The sequence below is a fragment of the Xenopus tropicalis genome, chromosome 7, assembly GCF_000004195.4.
Source record: "Xenopus tropicalis strain Nigerian chromosome 7, UCB_Xtro_10.0, whole genome shotgun sequence".
Lineage (NCBI taxonomy): Eukaryota > Metazoa > Chordata > Amphibia > Anura > Pipidae > Xenopus > Xenopus tropicalis.
In genome coordinates this window covers 52,469,160-52,490,497 of record NC_030683.2, presented here as the reverse complement: position 1 = coordinate 52,490,497, position 21,338 = coordinate 52,469,160, and the positions used below count along the sequence as shown (strand labels likewise).

Sequence of the window (21,338 nt, the reverse complement as noted above, 5' to 3'; positions counted from 1 at the left end):
TTGGAGGGGAGGTTGGACCGAACCATTTTTTTATATACTAAAAACCACTGTGCAAAGTTTGGGGACCCGGTTTTTAATAGTGTCTGAATGGCATCCAACAATCATCATATTTTCATTCAGGCTGACCCCATGACTATGTGATTCAAGTTTGGGGAGTGTAGTCTCAAAGCTGTAAGATTGGCAGCAGTTTCAATTTCCCCACTGAAAGTCAATGAGTGACATCTGATTGGCTGTTGTTGGCCCCTCCCGCTTTGGGGTCATCCAACAAATGTCGCTGTTTCATTCGGAAAACGAGTGACATCTGATTGGCGGCTGGTGGCTCCACCCACTTTTTCTAACCTGGAACTGCAGTTACCCAGTGACTAACTCTCCAAAGTTTAGGGACCCTAGGATTAATAGTTAAAGAACAGCAGTAGTTTAAATTTAAACCAATAAAAGTCAATAGGTAAATTGTGATTGGTGGTTGGTGGGTGTGCCCACTCTTTCTAACCTTGAGTCGAAGTCACCCAGTGACAAACATCGGGAACCCTGGCATGAATAGTGTGAGAAAGGCAGCATTTTAAATTTAACAAAAAAAATTAAATAGGTGAAGTTTGATTGGCTGTTGGTGGCTCCACCCACTTTTTTAAAACCTAAAAATCTAGTCCCCTAGTTGCCCTGGTATTAATACTGTGAGAATGGCAGCAGGTTGAATTTCCCCATTGAAAATCAATAGTTAAAATCTGATTTGCTGTTGGTGGCTCCACCCACTTTTTCTAACTCTGAACCACAGTTACCTGATGACTAGCTCTGCAAAGTTTGGAGACCTTAGTATTAATATTTAAAGAATGGCAGCAGTTTAAATTTAAACATATGAAGTCTATAGGTGAAATCTAATTGGCTGTTGTTGGCCCCACCCACTTTTCTAAACTTGGAAACTTGTGCAAAGTTTGGGGACCCTGACATTAAACATGTGAGAATGGCAGCAGTTAAAATTTCCCCACTAAAAACAATGAAAGAAATGTGATTGACTTTTGGCGGCCCCGCCCACATTTTCAAACCTTGACTACAAAGTCACCCAGTGACTGACTGTGCAAAGTTTGGGAACCCTGGAATCAAACCAATAAAATTCAATAGGTGAAATCTGATTGGCTGTTGGTGGCTCCACCCACTTTTTCAAGACTAAACCTGCAGTCCCCTAGTGACCAACTATGAAAAGATGGGGACCCTGGGGTTAATACTGTGACAATGGCAGCAGGTTGAATTTCCCTATTGAAAGTCAATAGGTAAAATCTGATTGGCTGTTTGCGGCACCGCCAACTTAAAAAAAATAACAACTTGAATACGTAATCACCCAGTGACTGACTGTGCATAGTTTGGGAACTCTGGCATCAAACCAATAAAAGTCAATAGGTACAATCTGATTGGCTGCTGGTGCTCCACCCACTTTTTCTAGCCTTGAACCGCAGTTACCTGGTGCCTAACCCTGCAAAGTTTTGGGACCCCGGTGTTATTACTGTGAGAATGGCAGCAGGTTGGATTTCCTCCAAGTCAATAGGTAAAATCTGATTGGCTGTTCACATCTCCGCCCACTTTTGGGCATCCAACAATCATCATATTTTCATTCAGGCTGACCCCATGACTTTGTGATTCAAGTTTGGTGAGTGTAGCCTCAAAGCTGTAAGATTGGCAGCAGTTTCAATTTCCCCATAAAAGTCAATAAGTGAAATCTGATTGACTGTTGGTGGCTCCACCCACTTTTCAAAACTAAAACGGCAGTCCCCTAGTGACCAACTGTGAAAAGTTTGGGGTCCCTGGTGTTATTGCTGCGAGACTGGCAGCAGGTTGAATTTCCCCATTAAAAGTCAATACGTGAAATCTGATTGGCTGTTGGTGGCTCCACCCACTTTTCAAAACTAAAACTGCAGTACCCTAGTGACCAACTGTGAAAAGTTTGGGGACCCTGGTGTTAATACTGTGAGAATGGCAGCAGGTTGAATTTCCCCGTTGGAAGTCAATAGGTAAAATCTGATTGGCTGTGGGTGACTCCACTTTTTCTAACCTTAAACCGCAGTTACCTGGTGTTATTACTGTGAGAATGGCAGCAGGTTGGATTTCCCCCAAGTAAATAGGTAAAATCTGATTGGCTGTTCACAGCTCCGCCCATTTCCGGGGATCCAACAAACATCATATTTTCATTCAGGCTGACCCCATGACTGTGTGATTCAAGTTTGGGGAGTGTAGCCTCAAAGCTGTAAGATTGGCAGCAGTTTCAATTTCCCTATTAAAGTCAATGGGTGAAATTTGATTGGCTGTTGTTGGCCCCTCCCACTTTGGGGTCATATTTTCATTCAGGGTGACCCCATTATTATGTTATTTAAGTTTGGGGGGTGTAGCTTCAAAGCTGTAAGAGTGGCAGCAGTTTGAAAATCTTCCCTGTCAAAGTCTATGGGAAAATTGGGGGGTTCGGAGCGGCGCCACAAAAAGACGGGGAGCGGGATCACTTAGAAAAGCACAAGCAACCTGCTCTGCTATTTGGTGAAGAAGTGTGGAGAGTTTGAGTGTTGTACCCCTAAAACTGTAGGAGGAGTAGCGTTTAGAAAATGGGGGGCGCTAAGAATAATAATAATAACTAGAAAGGGAAGTTTGAGAACAAACTTCATGTTGGGTTGAAAAACATGAAGTCACTGAATGGGCTCTGCCCACTTTCTCTAACCTTGGACCACAGTTATACAGTAAAAACCACTGTGCAAAATTTGGGGACCCTGGTTTTAATAGTGCCTGAATGGCAGCAACTTAAATTTCCCCACTGAAAGTCAACGACATCTGATTGGCGGTTGGTGGCTCCACCCCCTTTTTCTAACCTGGAACTGCAGTTACCCAGTGACTAACTCTGCGAAGTTTAGGGACCCTAGGATTAATAGTTAAAGAACGGCAGTAATTAAAATTTAAACCAATAAAAGTCAATAGGTGAATTGTGATTGGTGGTTGGTGGGTCTGCCCACTTTTTCTAACCTTGAGTCGAAGTCACCCAGTGACAAACAGTGGGCACCCTGGCATAAATAGTTTGAGAATGACAGCATTTTAAATTTAAACCAAAAAAATTCAATGGATGAAATCTGATTGGCTGTTAGTGGCCCAACCTACTTTTCCTATTTTTGAACTGCAGTCCCCCAGTGACCAACTTTGCAAATTTTGGGGACTCAGGCATTCATTGTGAGGCTGACAGCATTTTACACTTCACCATTGAAAGTAAATAGGTGAAATGTTATTGGCTGTTGGTGGCTCTGCCCACTTTTTTCTAACTTTGAATGGCAAATACCCAGTGACTAACTCTGGAAACTTTAACAACCCTGGAATTAATATTTAAATAATGGCATCAGTTTAAATATAAACCAATGAAATCTAATGGGTGGAAATGGATTGGCTGTTGGTGGCTCCTCCCACTTGTTTGGGAACCCTGACATAAATAGTGTAAGCAAAGCAACATTTTAAATATAAAATTCAATAGGTGAAGTCTGATTGGCTGTTGGTTGAATTTCCCATTGAAAATCAATAGGTCAAATCTGATTGGCTGTTGTTGGCTCCACCCACTTTTTCTAACTCTGAACTGCAGTTACCAGGTGACTAGCTCTGCAAAGTTTGGAGACCTTAGTATTAATATTTAAAGAATGGCAGCAGTTTAAATTTAAACATATGAAGTCTATAGGTGAAATCTAATTGGTTGTTGTTGGCCCCACCCACTTTTCTAAACTTGGAGCATAATCACCTAGTGACAAACTGTGCAAAGTTTGGGGACCCTGACATTAAACATGTGAGAATGGCAGCAGTTAAAATTTTCCCACTGAAAACAATGAAAGAAATGTGATTGGCTTTTGGCGGCCCCGCCCACTTTTTCTAACCTTGAGTACAAAGTTTGCAAATTCTGGTATCAAACCAATAAAATTCAATAGGTGAAATCTGATTGGCTGTTGGTGGCCCCGCCCACTTTTTTCAAAACTAAAACTGTAGTCCTCTAGTGACCAACTGTGAAAAGTTTGGGGACCCTGGTGTTAATTCTGTGAGAATGGCAGCAGATTGAATTTCCCCATTGAAAGTCAATAGGTAAACTCTGATTGGCTGTTGGTGGCTCCGCCCACTTTTTCTTACCTTGAACCACAGTTACCTGGTGCCTAACTCTGCAACGTTTGGGGTCCCTGGTGTTATTACTGTGAGAATGGCAGCAGGTTGGATTTCTGCCAAGTCAATAGGTAAAATCTGATTGGCTGTTCACATCTCCGCCCACTTTTGGGCATCCAACAATCATCATATTTTCATTCAGGCTGAGCCCGTGACGGTGTGATTCAAGTTTGGGGAGTGTAGCCTCAAAGCTGTAAGTTTGGCAGCAGTTTCAATCTCCCCATAAAAGTCAATGGGTACAATATGATTGACTGCTGTTGACCCCTCCCACTTTGCGGGTTTTTAAAAAAAAAAAAAACCTGAATGCGTAGTCACCCAGTGACTGACTGTGCAAAGTTTGGAAAATCTGGCATCAAACCAATAAAAATCAATAAGTGAAATTTGATTGGCTGTTGGTGGCTCCGCCCACTTTTCAAAACTTAAACTGCAGTCCCCTAGTGACCAAGTGTAAAAAGTTTGGGGACCCCGACGTTATTACTGTGAGAATGGCAGCAGGTTGAATTTCCGCCAAATCAATAGGTAAAATCTGATTGGCGGTTCACAGCTCCGCCCACTTTTAGGCATCCAATTATCTTCCTATTTTCATTCAGGCTGACCCCATGTGTGATTCAAGTTTGGGGAGTGTAGCCTCAAAGCTGTAAGATTGGCAGCAGTTTCAATTTCCCCATTAAAGTCAATGATTAAAATTTGATTGGCTGTTGTTGGCCCCTCCCACTTTGGGGTCATCCAACAAATGTTGCTGTTTCATTCGGGGTGACCCCATGATTATGTTATTTATTTTGGGGGGTGTAGCTTCAAAGCTGTAAGAGTGGCAGCAGTTTGAAAATCTTCCCTGTCAAAGTCAAAGGGAAAATTGGGGGGTTTGGAGCGGCGCCACAAAATGACTGGGGGCGCAATCGCTTAGAAAAGCACAAGCAACCTGCTCCGCTATAGGGCAAAGATGTGTGGGGAGTTTGGGTGTTGTACCCCTAAAACTGTAGGAGGAGTAGCATTTAGAAAATGGGGGGCACTAAGAAGAAGAAGAAGAAGCAGAAGAATAAGCCAAAGTCGAAGAACATTATATTGGGGTTTTCAACCCAACACAATGATTCATTCGAGTTGCTCCCAGGGCCACACCTGACATGTTGGTAAGTGGTAAGGGATGGAAGCATTGAAGCAGCCGCAACCCCAGAAGTGTCGCTAGTTGAGCCTTGTATCTAGCTGTGTGTGAATCATGTGGTTCATTCAATCAAAACGATGTATACTTGTTGGTGATTTAAATGGGTGATTGATACTTTTGGCAATCAGAAAAACAAAAGGGAACACCAAGAGCCCCAATAGTGTAATATATTTTTACAAGGAGTAATGATAGAGTAAACAAATTAATACTCACAAGCCAGGGTTACCAATAGGCAACCACTGTATAAGCAGGTGGGGAGATTATCCTGACCCCACTCAGGAATAAGAAGTCGCTCTCTGTAGAAGGAAGAAAAATGGGGATGACACCCCTCCACTCGGGGTGGACTCGGTATAATGATAAGACAAAACAGAGGCGCCAAAAAGATAAAATTAGCTAAAAACACTTAAAAACCCAATGGGTAATTCAGAGGAGGTAGTAGTGAACTTACCTCCTCCAGGCAGACACCAACAAAAGTGGTAATTTTCAGTAATAGTTTATTCACAACAATATTGCAACGCGTTTCGCAGGCATTTCCTGCTTCATCAGGCAATGTAGAATAGGCGCAAAAAAAAACAGTGTCTTTGTATAAACACACCAGGAGCCTCCTTTTGGCAATCAGGCTCACTAACCAATACCGGTCAAGTTTGCTCCTGGAGAGTAGCTCATACTTATTATAATAATTATAAACATCAAACAGATAGGCACTCACGAAAAAAGAGAGATCCATTGCCTGGGTACAGTCCAAAAAAGAGGTATAGATATTCGCAGAGAGTTGAACCGCTTCACACAGGACTTATAATCACTGAAAGAATTTATTAAGGCAAATAACAAAGACTGACGTTTCGGCTGGAATACCAGCCTTTCTCAAAGTTGAGAAAGGCTGGTATTCCAGCCGAAACGTCAGTCTTTGTTATTTGCCTTAATAAATTCTTTCAGTGATTATAAGTCCTGTGTGAAGCGGTTCAACTCTCTGCGAATATTATAATAATTAATCATTTGCTGTTTTAAATGGGTTGTCCACCTGTTCTCATGCCCGGTGCAACGTCAAGCCTACAGCCCCCTTTTGCACTCCCCCTTTCTTGGTTGTTCTACCCCTCACCTTCAGTAACCCCCAATAACATGACTCTCAGGCATATCTTGGGATGGAAAGGCCACAGCTTTTATTATAATATAATATAATATTTTTTTTATAATATTAATATTATTACTATTATTATTAAGTAAGGTAGTGTTAACAAAAAAAAACTGTTTCAAAATGGATAAAACGTTTACATTATGGATTTTCACATGAAGAAAAACCACGCAGGAATGCTTGCCACAATAACACCATACCATGTGACTGAATAAGCTGTTTAAAACTTACTGTAATAGCTGCAGTTTAGACAAAGGCATCTAGAAATTTTTCAGGGAGGAGGAACGTCTCTTCTGTCTGCAGTGTGAGTCACATGTGAGCCCCCCTCCCCGAACATTCATAGCAGGAGACAGCAGCAGCACCACATTTTGTTAGGTGCCTGTAACTTTAGCAGCCAATCAGAGAAGAAAGAGACAGGAAGCAGCCATGTGCAGTAGCTGTAGAAGCTCCTAGTGCCAGTTCTCAGCGTTACACAGAGCTTCAATACGCTGATAGAGGCTTGTGCAGAAAGGGGTCGGCGACCCCCTCCCCTGATGCCTCCACTGACTCCTACCCTATACAGAAATGCTATCTTCAGAGGTAATTTTCTTTAAAACAGTAGACATTACATATTTTGTTAAAATGACCTAATCTGCTAAAATAGCTTCATTTATGTGAAGGAGAACCATCCCTTTAACTGTTATAGATATAAAACTGAACCCACATTATAATGAATATTTAGTAATATTTTTCACAAATAGTTTTTATTATTTTTCCACACCTTAATCTTACAGTATTGGCTGGCTATGGCAATGCTATACAGTTTATTTCTATTTGTTTTCTTAAGAAAGTATGAGAAACCATAGATTAGCTTTTGTTTGAAAAAGAAAGTCAGGTATTTGCCTTTACTTTAAAATGATTACACTGCGTGTAAGTTATTCTGATTAGACCTTTATAAAGATGTGTATTTTCCCATGCTGTGAATAAACCCCTCAGAGCAATTACTAACAACAAAAAATCATTCTGCAGTGAAATTTAGGTGCTTATAGGCCAAGGGAAAATAGATGCTACTAACATGTAATGCATTTAAATAACACCATTTTTTGTATTACTTTATCAAGCAAATTACCAGTTAGCAAGCTGATGCAAAGTAGGTCATTATGCTCCTTATCTGATAAAACAGTTAAGAAAAACATTTATGGTGTCTGCTAATTTATATTACTGTCATTTACAGTTAATATAAGAAAATTGCCAGTTTGGTTTATTCATACTATAAAATGAGTCTGTCTTCCCAGCTATGCTCTTACTGTTTTCATTTGGGTATAATGCATCAGTGGGCAATTAAAGCCTGACTCCATAACTTTCCATAACTTTGTTCAGGTGCTTGCAAAATAGTTTTGCAGATTACTGGATGTATTGGCATTTCATAGTTAAATCAGAATATTATTAGTCAATCATTGTTGTTATTCACCAATAATTAAAGGAACAGTAATGCTAAAAATTATTAAGCTTAACATCCATTCTATACCTCTCTAGCAATACATCTACCCTGAACAAAGAATATTATTTTAAGTGCTTTATGCAAAAATACCACTTGCTGTCTCAGAAAGGTGATAGGGCAACTTGAACTGTGGCTTACCCTACATGCATGCTTTACATGAAAAGACTGGCCAGGTTGGGGTTGTTTACACTGGAGAAGAGGCCCTTAAGAGGTGACATGATAACTATGTATAAATATATAAGGGGATCATATAATAACCTCTCTAATGCTTTATTTACCAGTAGGTCCTTCCAACGGACACGAGGGCACCCACTCCGTTTAGAAGAAGGGAGGTTCCGTTTAAATATTTGGAAGTCGTGCTGGCTGATTATATAGCTTTAAGAAGGGGCTGGATGGATTCTTAGCAACTGAGGGAATACAGGGTTATGGGAGATAGCTTTTAGTACAAGTTGATCCAGGGACTGGTCCGATTGCCATCTTGGAGTCAGCAAGGAATTTTTTCCCCTCTGAGGCAAATTAGAGAGGCTTCAGATGGGGTTTTTTGCCTTCCTCTGGATCAACTAGTAGTTAGGCAGGTTATATTTAGGCATTATGGTTGAACTTGATGGACGTACGTCTTTTTTCAACCTAACTTACTATGTTACTATGTTACATTACCTTCGGTAATTACCTCCTCAGACCAGAAGCCAGCTGCTGCAGTTCTACAAAGGCTTTTCTAGCCCCTCCTAAGCTCTCCTTTGGTTCCTTAGCTTTCTTGCAAATTACATTCTGGGGGAGGGTACACATTGGCAGTGTTACTTTCTTGCTGTAAGTGTAAGGTAAAGGAAAGCACAGAGTGAGTTTGTGGATTTATAACCTGGGTGCTGCTTTGCAGCACTTACAGCAATAAGTCCTGCTGAGTAACAACACAAGGGGCTGGAAAATCCTTTGTAGTGCTTCAGCAACTGGCTTTCAGTTTTAGATGGTAATGTTAGGAGGTGATGTAGTGAACACACACATAGGGTCTGGCAAAGTTGCCCTATCACCTTTTTTATGAGACAGGAGAAAGAGAACTTTTTATGGTATTTTGAATAAAGCACTTGAAACAAAAAACAAAAAAAAAAGAAACATTGTACAGGGCAGATGTATTGATAGAGCGGGATATCATATATTTTTAACTGAATAATTGCTGTTACTGGCCCTTTAATACAACTAGTATTTAGATCAGTATTACCAGAAATGTATATATAATATATATGTATATAAAAATACTCAAGAGCAGATTTAGATATGGCTAGACCTCAGTTATAGCAGTTAGCCATAAGATTATTCTTGCATAAACAGCAGGGAAATAAAACAATGATAAAAAGAATGCAACCAACAAAAAGAATCTCCTCACCCCCTATAAACTATCTAGATAAATACTTTAGGTAAAAGGATCTGAAACTGAAAGGTAATGTAGAGAGAAGGCCAGCCAAACTGAAGGCCTGTATTTTTGGTGAAATACAGTGCAGTAAAGAAATAGCATGCAGACTGGAATGATCCAAACTAACCATTTTTATGTGTGCTCATCAACTATGACCTGTACTATGGGTCCCTCTGAAGTCTGATTATTTGGGCCATATTGATCTGCAAGATTTGCTAGACCATCTTTTTTTTCCAGAAAACACACACATTTTGCTCTGGTCTCTGAATAGCTATTGCTTTTATCCAAAAGCTTCAAAATATAGCATTAACATTTCCAAAATATCCTTTTGCAACAAATAATGCCCATCTATTGAATAGTTGATTTGCATGTTTCCTGCAATAATAAAACAGCACTTTGTACTTGATATTACCTGAGGTATAAATAAATAAATCATAGTGATAGAAAAACAGATGTCGTAGCAGTTGGTAATGTCTATGTTAGACATAACCATGTCTAGATACCTAATATAAAAAAATAAAAATATACCTTTGAATTCAATTTCGAGAAAATTCAGTAGTCTGAAAAGTCTGAAAAGAAACATTTACAACTTACAGTTGCAGCCACAACATTGGAGCCCCCTGGAGAATTCTCTGGGATCCTGGCAATATAATACTCTGAAGAGAACCTAGGGACATTGTCATTGATGTCCAGAAGATGGATGGTTATATCAGCTGTTGAGCTAAATTTTTCAGGGGTGTTCACCTCAATAGCAAGAAGCTAAAGAAAGAGAAAGTTACTTGATAGGTTATACTGAAGTAAGGAATGCATTCTTTCCTTTTTTCTGTTTTACTATAACATTGCCGTATTAACCCTTTAAGTGTCACAAATCTATGGTGTTGACAGGGATGTACTTGAAATTGCCCCACATTCTTTCTCATAAGGTTACGCTGTAATCTATAGAAAATCTGCAAATACTAAGGACCACTTTACACTTTACTGTACATTAATTTTTATTTGCAGGCTGGAAAAAAGTAGGATTTGAATGCTCATAAACTATATGAAATACAAACTGATTAAAAATAGATTCATGTCTAACACACTATATAAATCTTAACATTCACTTTAATGTATGCTATTAACATTATTCATCTCAAACGGGCTAACCTAGCATCCTTGAATTAAACAGCAAACTAAAATCTCAGCATAAAATACAAAACTAATTTTAAAAATGGCAACATAGAGTGGTAAAGAAAAGAAGTCCCACAATGGGCCATGATAACTCTGGTAACTAGAAAAAGCACTGCAGGTTATTATAACAAGAAATTGACTGCTAGAACTCCTGTTTTAAAAAGGGGTTATTATGAATCTGGCAAAACTGGTAAAATATGCATAAGCTTGACATTTCCTGATTCACTTCTAGAAATCTGGTGTGGAAGGGTGCATAAGATCCCCCTAGACCAGGGGTGGCCAAAACGTTGATCACGGTCCACCAGTAGATCCCCCATGGATTTCTGGTGGACCGTGTCAAAGCCAGGAAATGCAGAAGTGCGGCGGTTCCATGCGTTTATTGGGTATGCGTACGTCCGCGGGGAAGAGCCAAAAGTCGATCGCTGGGGGAAAAAGTCTGGCCACCCCTGCCCTAGACTCTTGAATGCAAACTTCAAAATTGACATTCCACTGAACACAGGCCAGGAGAATAAGATCAATTTTAAGCCTAGTATGCTATATACTGTAAATGTTTAAAAGAACTCTTTTTGTTTTTTTGTTTTTTTAAAGGCAGGGCATTTAACCTTGCCCATAATGCCATTTAGTATACAGTTGCCTGTTTCAGAACTTAAGCAAGCTCACTTAATTTGGGACCTCCTTGTTTACTATTATATACCACCCTTACGAGTTGGAAGTCATGCAACGTCTACAAAAATGTAATCCCTTTAAGAAAATTTGTAAATACCTAATAAGAAAACAACATACCTTAAATGTAAGCAGGTGAAACTTTTCATAATCTATTCCTGCAGAATTTTCCACAATAATTGTAACTTGGGCTTCATTCAAAACAGTTTGTGGAACAACACGGAATATGCCACCAGGTCCAACCAAGCGCAGATTAAATTTAGCATTTGCTCCCTGTAAAAATGATAAATTAGGTGCCATTCTTGCAACATAAGATCTATGTTATAACTAACCTCATATCTGAATACTGAGTTGTACAAACCTGATCAGAATCATTGACAGTGATTTTTAGACCCCTTAGTATCTCTCCTTCTGGTGGATGTTCATACATTGTAAGTTCGAATCTGTTCTGGGGACCATTTTCCCCATAGAATGTTGGAGGGTGGTTATTGAGATCAACAACTCTTACAGTTGCAACAGTGAAGGCATGAGCTACTATATCCCCTTCAGGTGTAATTTCTGATACCTGCAAATAAATAAAGGGTATGTATATTACATAAAATACATTTTTAGATAAAACTTGAATAATATTAGTTACCCAACTGCATAATACTACAGAGCAAAGATTTTTGTGAGCATCTATGGTTATAAAAATAACTTGGACTGGACTGTCAAACATATCTGAGTAATGTCAGATAGAATGTACAGTTAACATACATACAATGCATACTCAATCAAACCAACCCCAGCAACTCTTGTAGAAAGATGAAATAAACAGATCAAAAATTCTTGAACTTTTTTTTAAAACTAAATGCAATATCAACATAGCAATTTTTTTTTAATTTTCAGTTTAAAAGTTAGGAGGGGGCTTTGTTAAATCTGACCTGTTCCAGGTTAGAAAAGATGCAAAAGTTGAACATAGGACCTACAAAATGACTGATCGGTCAGGTTAAAAGTTAGATTTATATAAAAGATATAAGGGATATATGTACTGCACTACAGTTGTGGACCAACATATTTCCACCCAGTCACATGTTTTTGTGCACGTGATGTCACTTCCGCCGTTTGGGGGAAAGCAGTTAGGGCCAGTGCCTAGGAAGGCATCGGACCTTAATACTGCTCTGATCATTGGTAAAACAGTCCCTAGAATGGCATTATAAGATGTACTCAGCATGGTTTAATAAAGGATAATATGAAGCAAAATAACTTTTATGATAAAATAAGTAGAAATTTGAACAGTACTGTTGCAGGGGATAAGGTTTACTTAATTTTGGCTTGATACAGTGCCCCATAAATGTTAGTTCTGTGGATCTTGGTGATTTACTGTGTACATAGGAGAGAACTGACTAAAGAAACCTATACCCTCAGAATGAATACTTAACCAACAGAGCCCGTCAGAAAAAAATATTTGTGTAAATCATTTTTATTTGAAATGTTTAGTTATGAAGCTACAGACCATATACATTGTGGATCAGTGCTACTAAAACTCTCTGTGCTCTACTTTCTGCTCTCTTTAGGGGATAGGGGATTTCCAAGACTTGTTAGGCTACCAAATAAAGAAGTTCACATTGAACTCGTTCTGGACATGCCTTCCCTCTCCTGCACCATTTACATATCTTTTATACCATTGGTTGGCAAGATTCAGCCAGTCAGATAATTGAAATATAATGAAGCATTAGAGGGAAGGCATGCACAGTAACCAGTTCCTTTTTGGGCAGCCTGAAGCTGGTGTTGGTTATTCCTTGCAAAGAGAGAGCAGAAAGCAGAGCACAGAAAGTTTTTGCAGCACTGATCCACAGCTTATGTGGTAAGTAGCTTCAAAACTTAACATTTAAAGTACCGTAATAAAAATAATTTACAAAAATATTTTTTTCTGACAGGGGCTTTTGCTTTTCAAATTCAAACTATTGTCTCATGGTGAACATCCCTTTTAAGTAGGCCAATTAAAGAATCTTACCAAACTGGAATCTTACTTCTTTTACCATTTTGTGATGGGCTGTGTGCTCCCTCAGAGATCACCTTACAGAAAAATAATGCAGCTCTAACTCTAACAGGAAGAAGTGTGAGAGTAAAATACAGAACTTTGCCCAATTATTGGCTGATGTGACCTAACATGTATGTGTGCCCTTGATTTATTTGTTTGCACCATGAATCGTGTGATCCCAGTGGGTGGCCCTTAGTACTTAAAATGTTTTTCTATTTAGGAGTACCCAATAGCACATACTACTAAAAAAGTAAATTTTTATGAAAACGGTTTATTTAGATAAAACAGGGTTTTTACATATCAGCTGTTTTATGCAATATATTTTGATTGGGAACTACATTGGCTGTATAGCATTCATTTAAAGAATCAAATAAAGAGATTAGTTGTAAACAGCACTTCTTCTAATTACTTTAGTGTTGTAGAGTTACATTTTGGGTCTACTTTTTTATTACTGTCTTGTGTAGGGCATTGAAAGCAATGTATTACTAAAGTATTTACCAAGGAGGACAGAATTATGCAGAGCAGTTTACTTAGTTCAGGATGTATCATTCTAGCAGTAAGATCTAATCACACTGGTGGTATAGGCATCTAAGTGGCTGATGCACTTGAATGCAAATACAAATATGCATGTTACCTATATCTTCAATGGTATAGGGTAGGAAAATATTTGATGTACAAATACTGTGGAGCAGTAATAAACAAACAGAAAGCACGTCTAGTCAAGAACAGTAAGGGCAAGAAGATATTGGGGCTTATTTATAAACAGTGGGCAAATTTGCACCCAGGGTCGGACTGGGCCGCCGGGACACCGGGAAAAATCCCGGTGGGCCCCGGCCCTAGTGGGCCCCAGCGGCCCAGTCCGACCTTTGCCGGCGCTCCCCGCTACTGACTGTTCCTCCCCGACGCGTTCAATTTATAGGCGCTCGGGGAGGACGTCAGGCGGGGGCCCTTCGGGGGGGTTAGGGGGGCCCTTGGGGGGGGTTAGGGGACGCGGCTGGGGCACCTGCAGGGCCCCTGGGGCGGGAGCCCCGGTGGGCCCTGCACCCCCCAGTCCGACCCTGTTTGCACCTGAGCAATAACCCACAGAAACCAATCGGTGGTTAGATTTTTTTTCGGCCAGCTGCAGGTTGAACACTGAAAGCAATTATCTGATTGGTTGCCATGAGTAACTGCCCAGATGCAAATTTGGCCAGTGTTTATAAATGACCTCCATTGTCCTGTAAAAAAGGTTGTATTACTTTGCTAACTAGGCAAGCTAAACTTCTCAGAATCAAATATACAGGGACAGAATTATGAAAGGTCCAGAAATCCTCAGCAATTTGAACTATGTTAAGATTTATTAAAACCTCCCTGACTCTCAAATGTTTCTTCAATCTACTGACACATTTTTGAAAACACATACTTCTCCTGCTCCCCTTTGCAACTCACATATAGGGGGAAAGGATCTTGACAAATGTTTTATGTTGTTAAATCAGATCCACAGATTCCTGTCATGTATTTGGTATTTTAAAATGTTACCTGAATTTTAAGCTCATATACTTCTTTTTTAAGTTCATTTGGGTTTTTTATAACTGTAATTCCTCCAGTGGCATTATTGATTGTAAAAGCTTCATCACTTCCTGTCAATAAAAGCAGACATTGTCATTTGGGATCTGACAAAAATAAACAAAAACCATTGTCACACATAGTGGCTGCTATTTGTAACTGGTTATAAATTAGGTTAAAGGAACAGTAACATCAAAAAAAGAAAGTGTTTTAAAGGAGAATGCAAGTCAAAATTTAAAAAGCATACTGCCCAATAGTCCTCCTATTGTTTAGTAAAAACGCCACACTTTTGGCTCTCCGAATCAAATATTTACTCAGTCACACTTAATTCACATTTTCTATCTGTTTTCTTGCACAGGCAGCCATCTTTAAAAAGGTATTCTCCCTTCCTTTCCCTCCTTGCTTCATACTGCACGTGTTTCATTCCATCCCCCCTCCCCCTCTGGCAGATCCACTTCTGATTGGCTGGTGGGTATGTATACCTCAGAACAGGAGACAGGATCAAGTTACACACATCATCAGAGAATAGGAAGGCTGCCACTGGCAGCCTACAGGAAGGGGAGAGAGATTTCAGTGATGTCACTGTAGGCTTCACACTGCTGTAGGCTGCCAGCACCATATCTCAGAGAAGCAAGCAGGGATCTGGGAATTTGGATATGCAGGAAGTACTTCCAATGACATCATTGTACATGCGCTGATGGGTACTCACTGGTACGGTACCTAGGGCAGCACCAGACCAGAAAATGCTGCTGATGGCATGCTCTTATAAGCAACAGCTCATTGATGCTCCAGTAAACAAAGTTCAGTGCTTTTTTGCAAGTCTGGTATAGGACAACCCCTGCTTTTTTTTTCTTTCTAAAGTCTGGTACAAAGCTCTGCCTTTTTTCACATCAGGACAGCTGTAAGCAGAGCAGAGGTCAGTGGAATAGGAAAAGATGCTCAGGTTGAAGGCCAGTTAGGGTGAGATTTGAACAGAATGCCTGTTTGCCTTCCCATATACACCTGAAAGCCTTTGAAAATCAGTTAGGGAAAGTTTTTGGGTCAAAGCTTATTTTCTGTTCTAGATATTATTTGATCATGATTAAATCATTGGCCAATTTATCACAACAGTCTGAATTGGCACATTAGTGATGAGCGAATCTGCCCCGTTTCGCTTTGCCATTAAATTTGAGAAATGACAAGAAAACTCACGAAACGGTGTAAAATCCACAAAACGCATTTGTCACGCGACTTTTTTGTCACCCGCATTTTTTTTGAGCACGACTGCATATTTTTTCTCTTATCTCTCATTTGATTCTCTCATCACTAATGCACATTCATTCATAATTATCAACAATACTCTAGTTCCCTTCAACATATTTAATTTATATAAATACATGTGTATGTCTGTTAGTAATATTGTACATCTACTCACCATCTACTATGGAATAGTTTATAGTATTAGGGTTCCCTCTGTCTCCATCATATGCCATGACAGTAAGTACTTCAGATCCCTACAATAAAGAATAATAATACATTAACTATGTATCAATATAGATTCACCAAAACAATATGCAGTATTTGTTTCCTAAATACTGAGCTATCTTTTTGTTTATTCATGGAAGTGACAGTATCATGCGGGATGCTCCCATAAGTATATATTACCATAGACTGTAATGAAACAGTGATCTCCAGAATGCTTGCTTGGTTATATTGAACAATCCATTTTGAACTAAAAAAATGGTGTACAAAAGAATCTTTTAAACTTGGCTACACATTCATTACCCAGTTTTATAACTAAGTGTTGATTTTCAGGCTATACTTTTTGCTGTGCACCTATATAAATATCATGACATTTCTCACATAGCCAGGTTTAAGAAGGATCCTAAACTTCTTGAATTGATTGCAATTTATTCTTTAATAAAGTGGTAATAACTGGTTTTAATGATAATAATAATAACAATAATAATAATAATAATAATAATAATAATAAAAAAACAACAATAACAATAATACTTTCTTGTAAAAATGACACTTATTATATGTTGACACATTTTACTGTATAGTGGCTTTATAATAAAGAATGTACCATTGTGGTGTCTTCATAAACATAGCCGTAATATGGTGTTCCTACAAACACTGGAGGCGAATCCTGCACATCTTCAACATTAATAGTTACTGTAGTGGTTGATGTGAAAACCTGGTTCTTTCCTCGAAGCTTCCCACCACCATCCTTTTAGACAAAGAAAATCAATGAATCAATCAATTTTGACCAGTTGTGTACCTATAAAGGGAAGCTAACCCCACGGCATAGGGAGGCCATGGGAACATGGGACCCAGTAGGGAGAGGCTCAGGGGGAGATGTTTGATGAATTATAGGAGGGTATTGTGATCCAATGTGTGTGAGAAAATCCTCTCATTCGAAAAATCACAGGTCCCAATAGATCACAAACCTGTAATAACAGCAACTTAAATTTATTTTTTCTGTTCCTTGTTAGCTGTCTTGACATATGCTAGGACTATTAAAATGATGCTGGGAACAGCACATCTTTAGCTCTTTGTAAGAATAAAGGATTCTGTACATACCTTTGCTAATACTGACACAAAATGAGTTCTTGACTTTTCGAAGTCTAATGACATGCCCGCTTTTAATCTCAAAACTCCACTGTGACGATCAATTGTAAATTTGCTGCTATGCATTTCCTACACACAAAATGATTAGAGGAAGACAAATTAAAAAATATTGCAAGAACATGTTTTGTTTTTTTCTAATGCTTAATCAATGAAGATGCCAATAAGAAGTTACAACATAGAGAAGCATTACATTTATAAGTTATTTTTAAAATTCTGAAATAAAATCACATTAGAGAATTTTAAGATCCAGTTTACAAAAACAAACAAAAAAAACAAAACCATTTTAGCTTTAATTGTGTCTTCCTTTGCAATTCTTCCCCAGTGCTCAAAATTAAAAGTCAAGATGGAATTTGAATGAGCTCTCTGCCCTAAAGAACCTAAAATTCACGAGGGAGAGGTAAAACAGAAACAGAGAGAAGCAACCTAACATTTATGTGTGCCCTTGTTTTGTTTGTGTGCACTGTAAATTCCAGGGGGTGGCCCCTCCTCTATTTAGGATTACCAATGCAACATATTACTGAAGTATTTTTTTTATAGTATTTTTAAAAATAGTTTATTAAGATGGGTTTTACATATGGGCTGTTTTATGCAACATATTTTAATAGAGACTGACATTGTTGGGGGATGTTGTGGAATTTTAAAAGACATGAGATCTCTGGAGGTAGAATTGAAGTTTATTGACATGGCATGTGGATTCTGAATAGAACAGAAGAATAATGCACAAAAGGAATTGGAGGGTTTTTATACCCTTTTACAAACACAGTTGTACCAGGCTCTGTAGAAGGGAGTTTTAGGGAGTTAACTGTGGGGTAGAACAAAGCCTTCAGAACCAAAAAGGAATTTCAGTACCGTGTCCTTGCAGCTTGGCTGTATGACGGTAAATCGGTACACAACCGATAAGATCCACTGCTCAGGATGCACTCTGGAATGCAGGGTACCTTAGAACTGTCCAAGAGATATATCAAGGGCAACCTAAAACCATACTAGCCACTGGCTAGGTGCACAACTCTGCAGGTTAACCCCTGCCGTGCTGGCTCAACCATAACAGGGGGTATAGTTTTCCTTTAAAGGACTTGTAAAGTCAATTTAAAAAATGTTAGGCACCCCTCCAGTGAAATATATTCCTTGGGCTATTGCTTCCTGGCACTAACTAACTAGGCACTGTGCTGGCATCTCCTTACCTTAGATCTTCATTCTTTTGGCATTCACCGCATGCACAGTAGAGTAGATCTTGCTTTTGATCTTGGTTTACTCTACTGTGCTTGTGTGAACAGGAATTTGTGAAAAGGATGCCTGGGATGCTGGTAGAAAGGTAAATAAAATGTCAGCATGGCACTTAGACAGTTTTTACACAGGTCGGTGCAGTTTTTTCCTAACAGAAATATTAGCCTAGGGAAAAAACTTTTTTTCACTGGGGGTGGCTAATATTTCTGTACCTCCAGGTAAATAGACTTTACATGTTCTTTAAGTTGAACCAATGTGCTAACATATTAATACTGTTGTGCCTATGCTTTAGATGCTATTATTTCTTTTTGATCAACACCATACAGCGCGTTTAGTTGCAACTGGCATGAAAAAAATCAAAACGAAGTGGCACGGAAAAAGTTAATTCTTTTCAAATTTTTATTCACATTCAGTTGCATCTTCATTATTTCACCATCTACATTTCCATGTATGCTTTCTCACATGGTGGCTGTTACCTTGGCAACAGAAAAGGCAACTTAAGTGCAAGTTATGTGTGAAAACAAATGTGTGAGAATAAATCATGTAAAAAGCTCAAAGCCCAAAATCTGTATCACAGAAAGCAACAGAGGGTGTAGACAGATGTTCAGATGTAAACAGCTGAGTAGACAATCAATAAGAAAGTGTAATAATTTCTGATTGATTAAATATACACAAGTGGCAAAAAAATTCTGACTGCATACAGAAAGAGAGAGACAGTGAGCAACAGATATATTGATAAACAGTAAAAAATGAACCCCCTACAGAAAAATATTAGGATATAACAAGACACTGTGAGGACCTACATGACCATATAAAGGCACAAAGCTGAAGGCTTTTATACACATCATGGACCTCCATGTTTGCTTCTAATATTCTTATATTTTACAACAGGGGGTACATGATTTACTATAATACACAAGTTTTAGTGATTCATATGACACAAATTACATCACTAAACACCAATTATAACCAATAACGTTAGCATATTTACAAGGATACAATTTACAGGATATTCATGGCTCTTGTGAATTATAATTGATATGAAGGATTATTCATTTTGTAATGAACTTTGTGACTCTACTGTTCTAGGAATGCATGCTATAAAAAATGGCAGGACTCCCATTTATATGAATACAAGGCTATTCTGCGTTCCATATTAATACAAATTTTGATAACAATAATCTTTTAATTAATGTGATCTAAAACATTTTCTAGAAGGCTATACCTCTAAACCAGGACTGTCCAACTGGAGGCCTGTGGGCCTGATGTGGCCCTCCAAAGGCTTTTTATGCCACCCCAGTCTGGATAACATCATCATTTCACTTGAATTTGGCCGTTAAACATGTTATATAAGAAATAACTGGCCCAATAAATGTAGTAAGTTGGACAGCTCTGCTTTAATCCATTTGCCTTCTAAATAAACTTGATTAGCTTTTTTTTTTGTCTAAAAATGTTTAAATGCAATCAAAAGGTAATTATAATCTATTTTACTAAAATTGCTTTGTTCTGCTTCATTCAGTTGGGCTGCTGGAAAGCATTACTCACATTCAATCACAGCCAGATCTAATTTAACAACAGAAACCAAGCCTGACTTAAAATAAAGGTTCTAAAATACAAACTGCTCTTATTAAAAATGAAACATTAGCATAGAAAATATTTCAATAGACACTTTAATACATGATATTGCTTGTGTTTCCTTTAGTGGCCTTTTAGTACAGTTCAGGTTTCTTTTAATTAAACACATAAATCTATAACATTGACATATTTCCTTGAGTAAAAATACAAGTGATTTGGCACATAAGACAAAAAAAGACAAGACTTCAGCCTAACCATACTCATGAGAAATGTGATATTAGTAAATGGCTTGCACTGGAATATCCTAAAATGTTCCTGGGTAATTCTGGCATAATAATATAGTAGCACTCAGTAAAAGTAAAGGGGGTGATTTCTGCCTGGGCTATTCCATTACTGACTGTTCCCAGCCCAGGGGCCACTCCCTTTTTTGTAACACTAGGATTGTAACACTACTGGATGGTTGTAGGTGGTTAGAAGGAAGGTTAGGATCAGCCATACTCAAAAGAACAGAAGCTTGAAGAAAACTCAAGGCGAGACAGTAAAAAAGAAAGAGAGAAAAGAATGATAAATTTAGGGGCAGATCTATTAAAATGTGAGTTTAGAGTTTAATGCATAAAAATTAACCCACCTTCTATTACTTCATATGGGATTTTTAAAAACATATTTATCAGTGGGTGAAAGTTAGAACTCACCATTTGATAAATATGCTTCTAAAAATCCCACAGGAATGAATAGAACAGCCCTCTAAAAGTAAAACCAATTTCTAGAGCAGTCGCTGTTATGAGAAACAATATTACATGCTTCTCCAATTGGCACTGAATGTCTGAAACCTTAAAATGTTACATTTTTTGAATAGGTCTTCATTCCAACATCAAAATCAATGTATATAACATGGAACTATTTTTGTTTTTCAATTTTCCATTACTTTTACATGACCTCGCCAGCTTTTACATCGTAAAGTTTTGTATCAGTGTTTTTTGTGGATTTAAAGAAGAAGTAAACCTTTTTTTACTATCTTTAAAATTACTCTAAAAAACTCCCAAAATAAGATACCTTAGTCCCTCCATTCAGTCTGATCTGGTTTCTGATTTATAAGTTAAAATCTCCAGCTCCTTTCCTCTTCTTCCTGATACAGTTCAGCTCTCCTCATCACTTCGACTACAGGGTAGTGGAAGAGGAGAACTTTCCGTA

The 21,338-nt window shown here is 38.4% G+C and overlaps 1 protein-coding gene across 2 annotated transcripts in view; it reads right to left on the bottom strand.

Moving 5' to 3' along the window:
* cdhr1 (cadherin related family member 1) overlaps nt 1-21,338 on the bottom strand; it is a 66,167-nt gene that overhangs the window by 30,878 nt on the left and 13,951 nt on the right. For both annotated transcript variants that reach the window (XM_031906398.1, XM_031906399.1), the window contains exons 7-13: nt 17,301-17,417; nt 16,804-16,947; nt 16,150-16,228; nt 14,709-14,809; nt 11,529-11,732; nt 11,288-11,440; nt 9,929-10,093 (exon numbers count right to left, since the gene is read on the bottom strand). In XM_031906398.1, the coding sequence (XP_031762258.1) occupies nt 9,929-10,093; nt 11,288-11,440; nt 11,529-11,732; nt 14,709-14,809; nt 16,150-16,228; nt 16,804-16,947; nt 17,301-17,417 (963 nt within the window). The remainder of the gene's footprint in view (nt 1-9,928; nt 10,094-11,287; nt 11,441-11,528; nt 11,733-14,708; nt 14,810-16,149; nt 16,229-16,803; nt 16,948-17,300; nt 17,418-21,338) is intronic.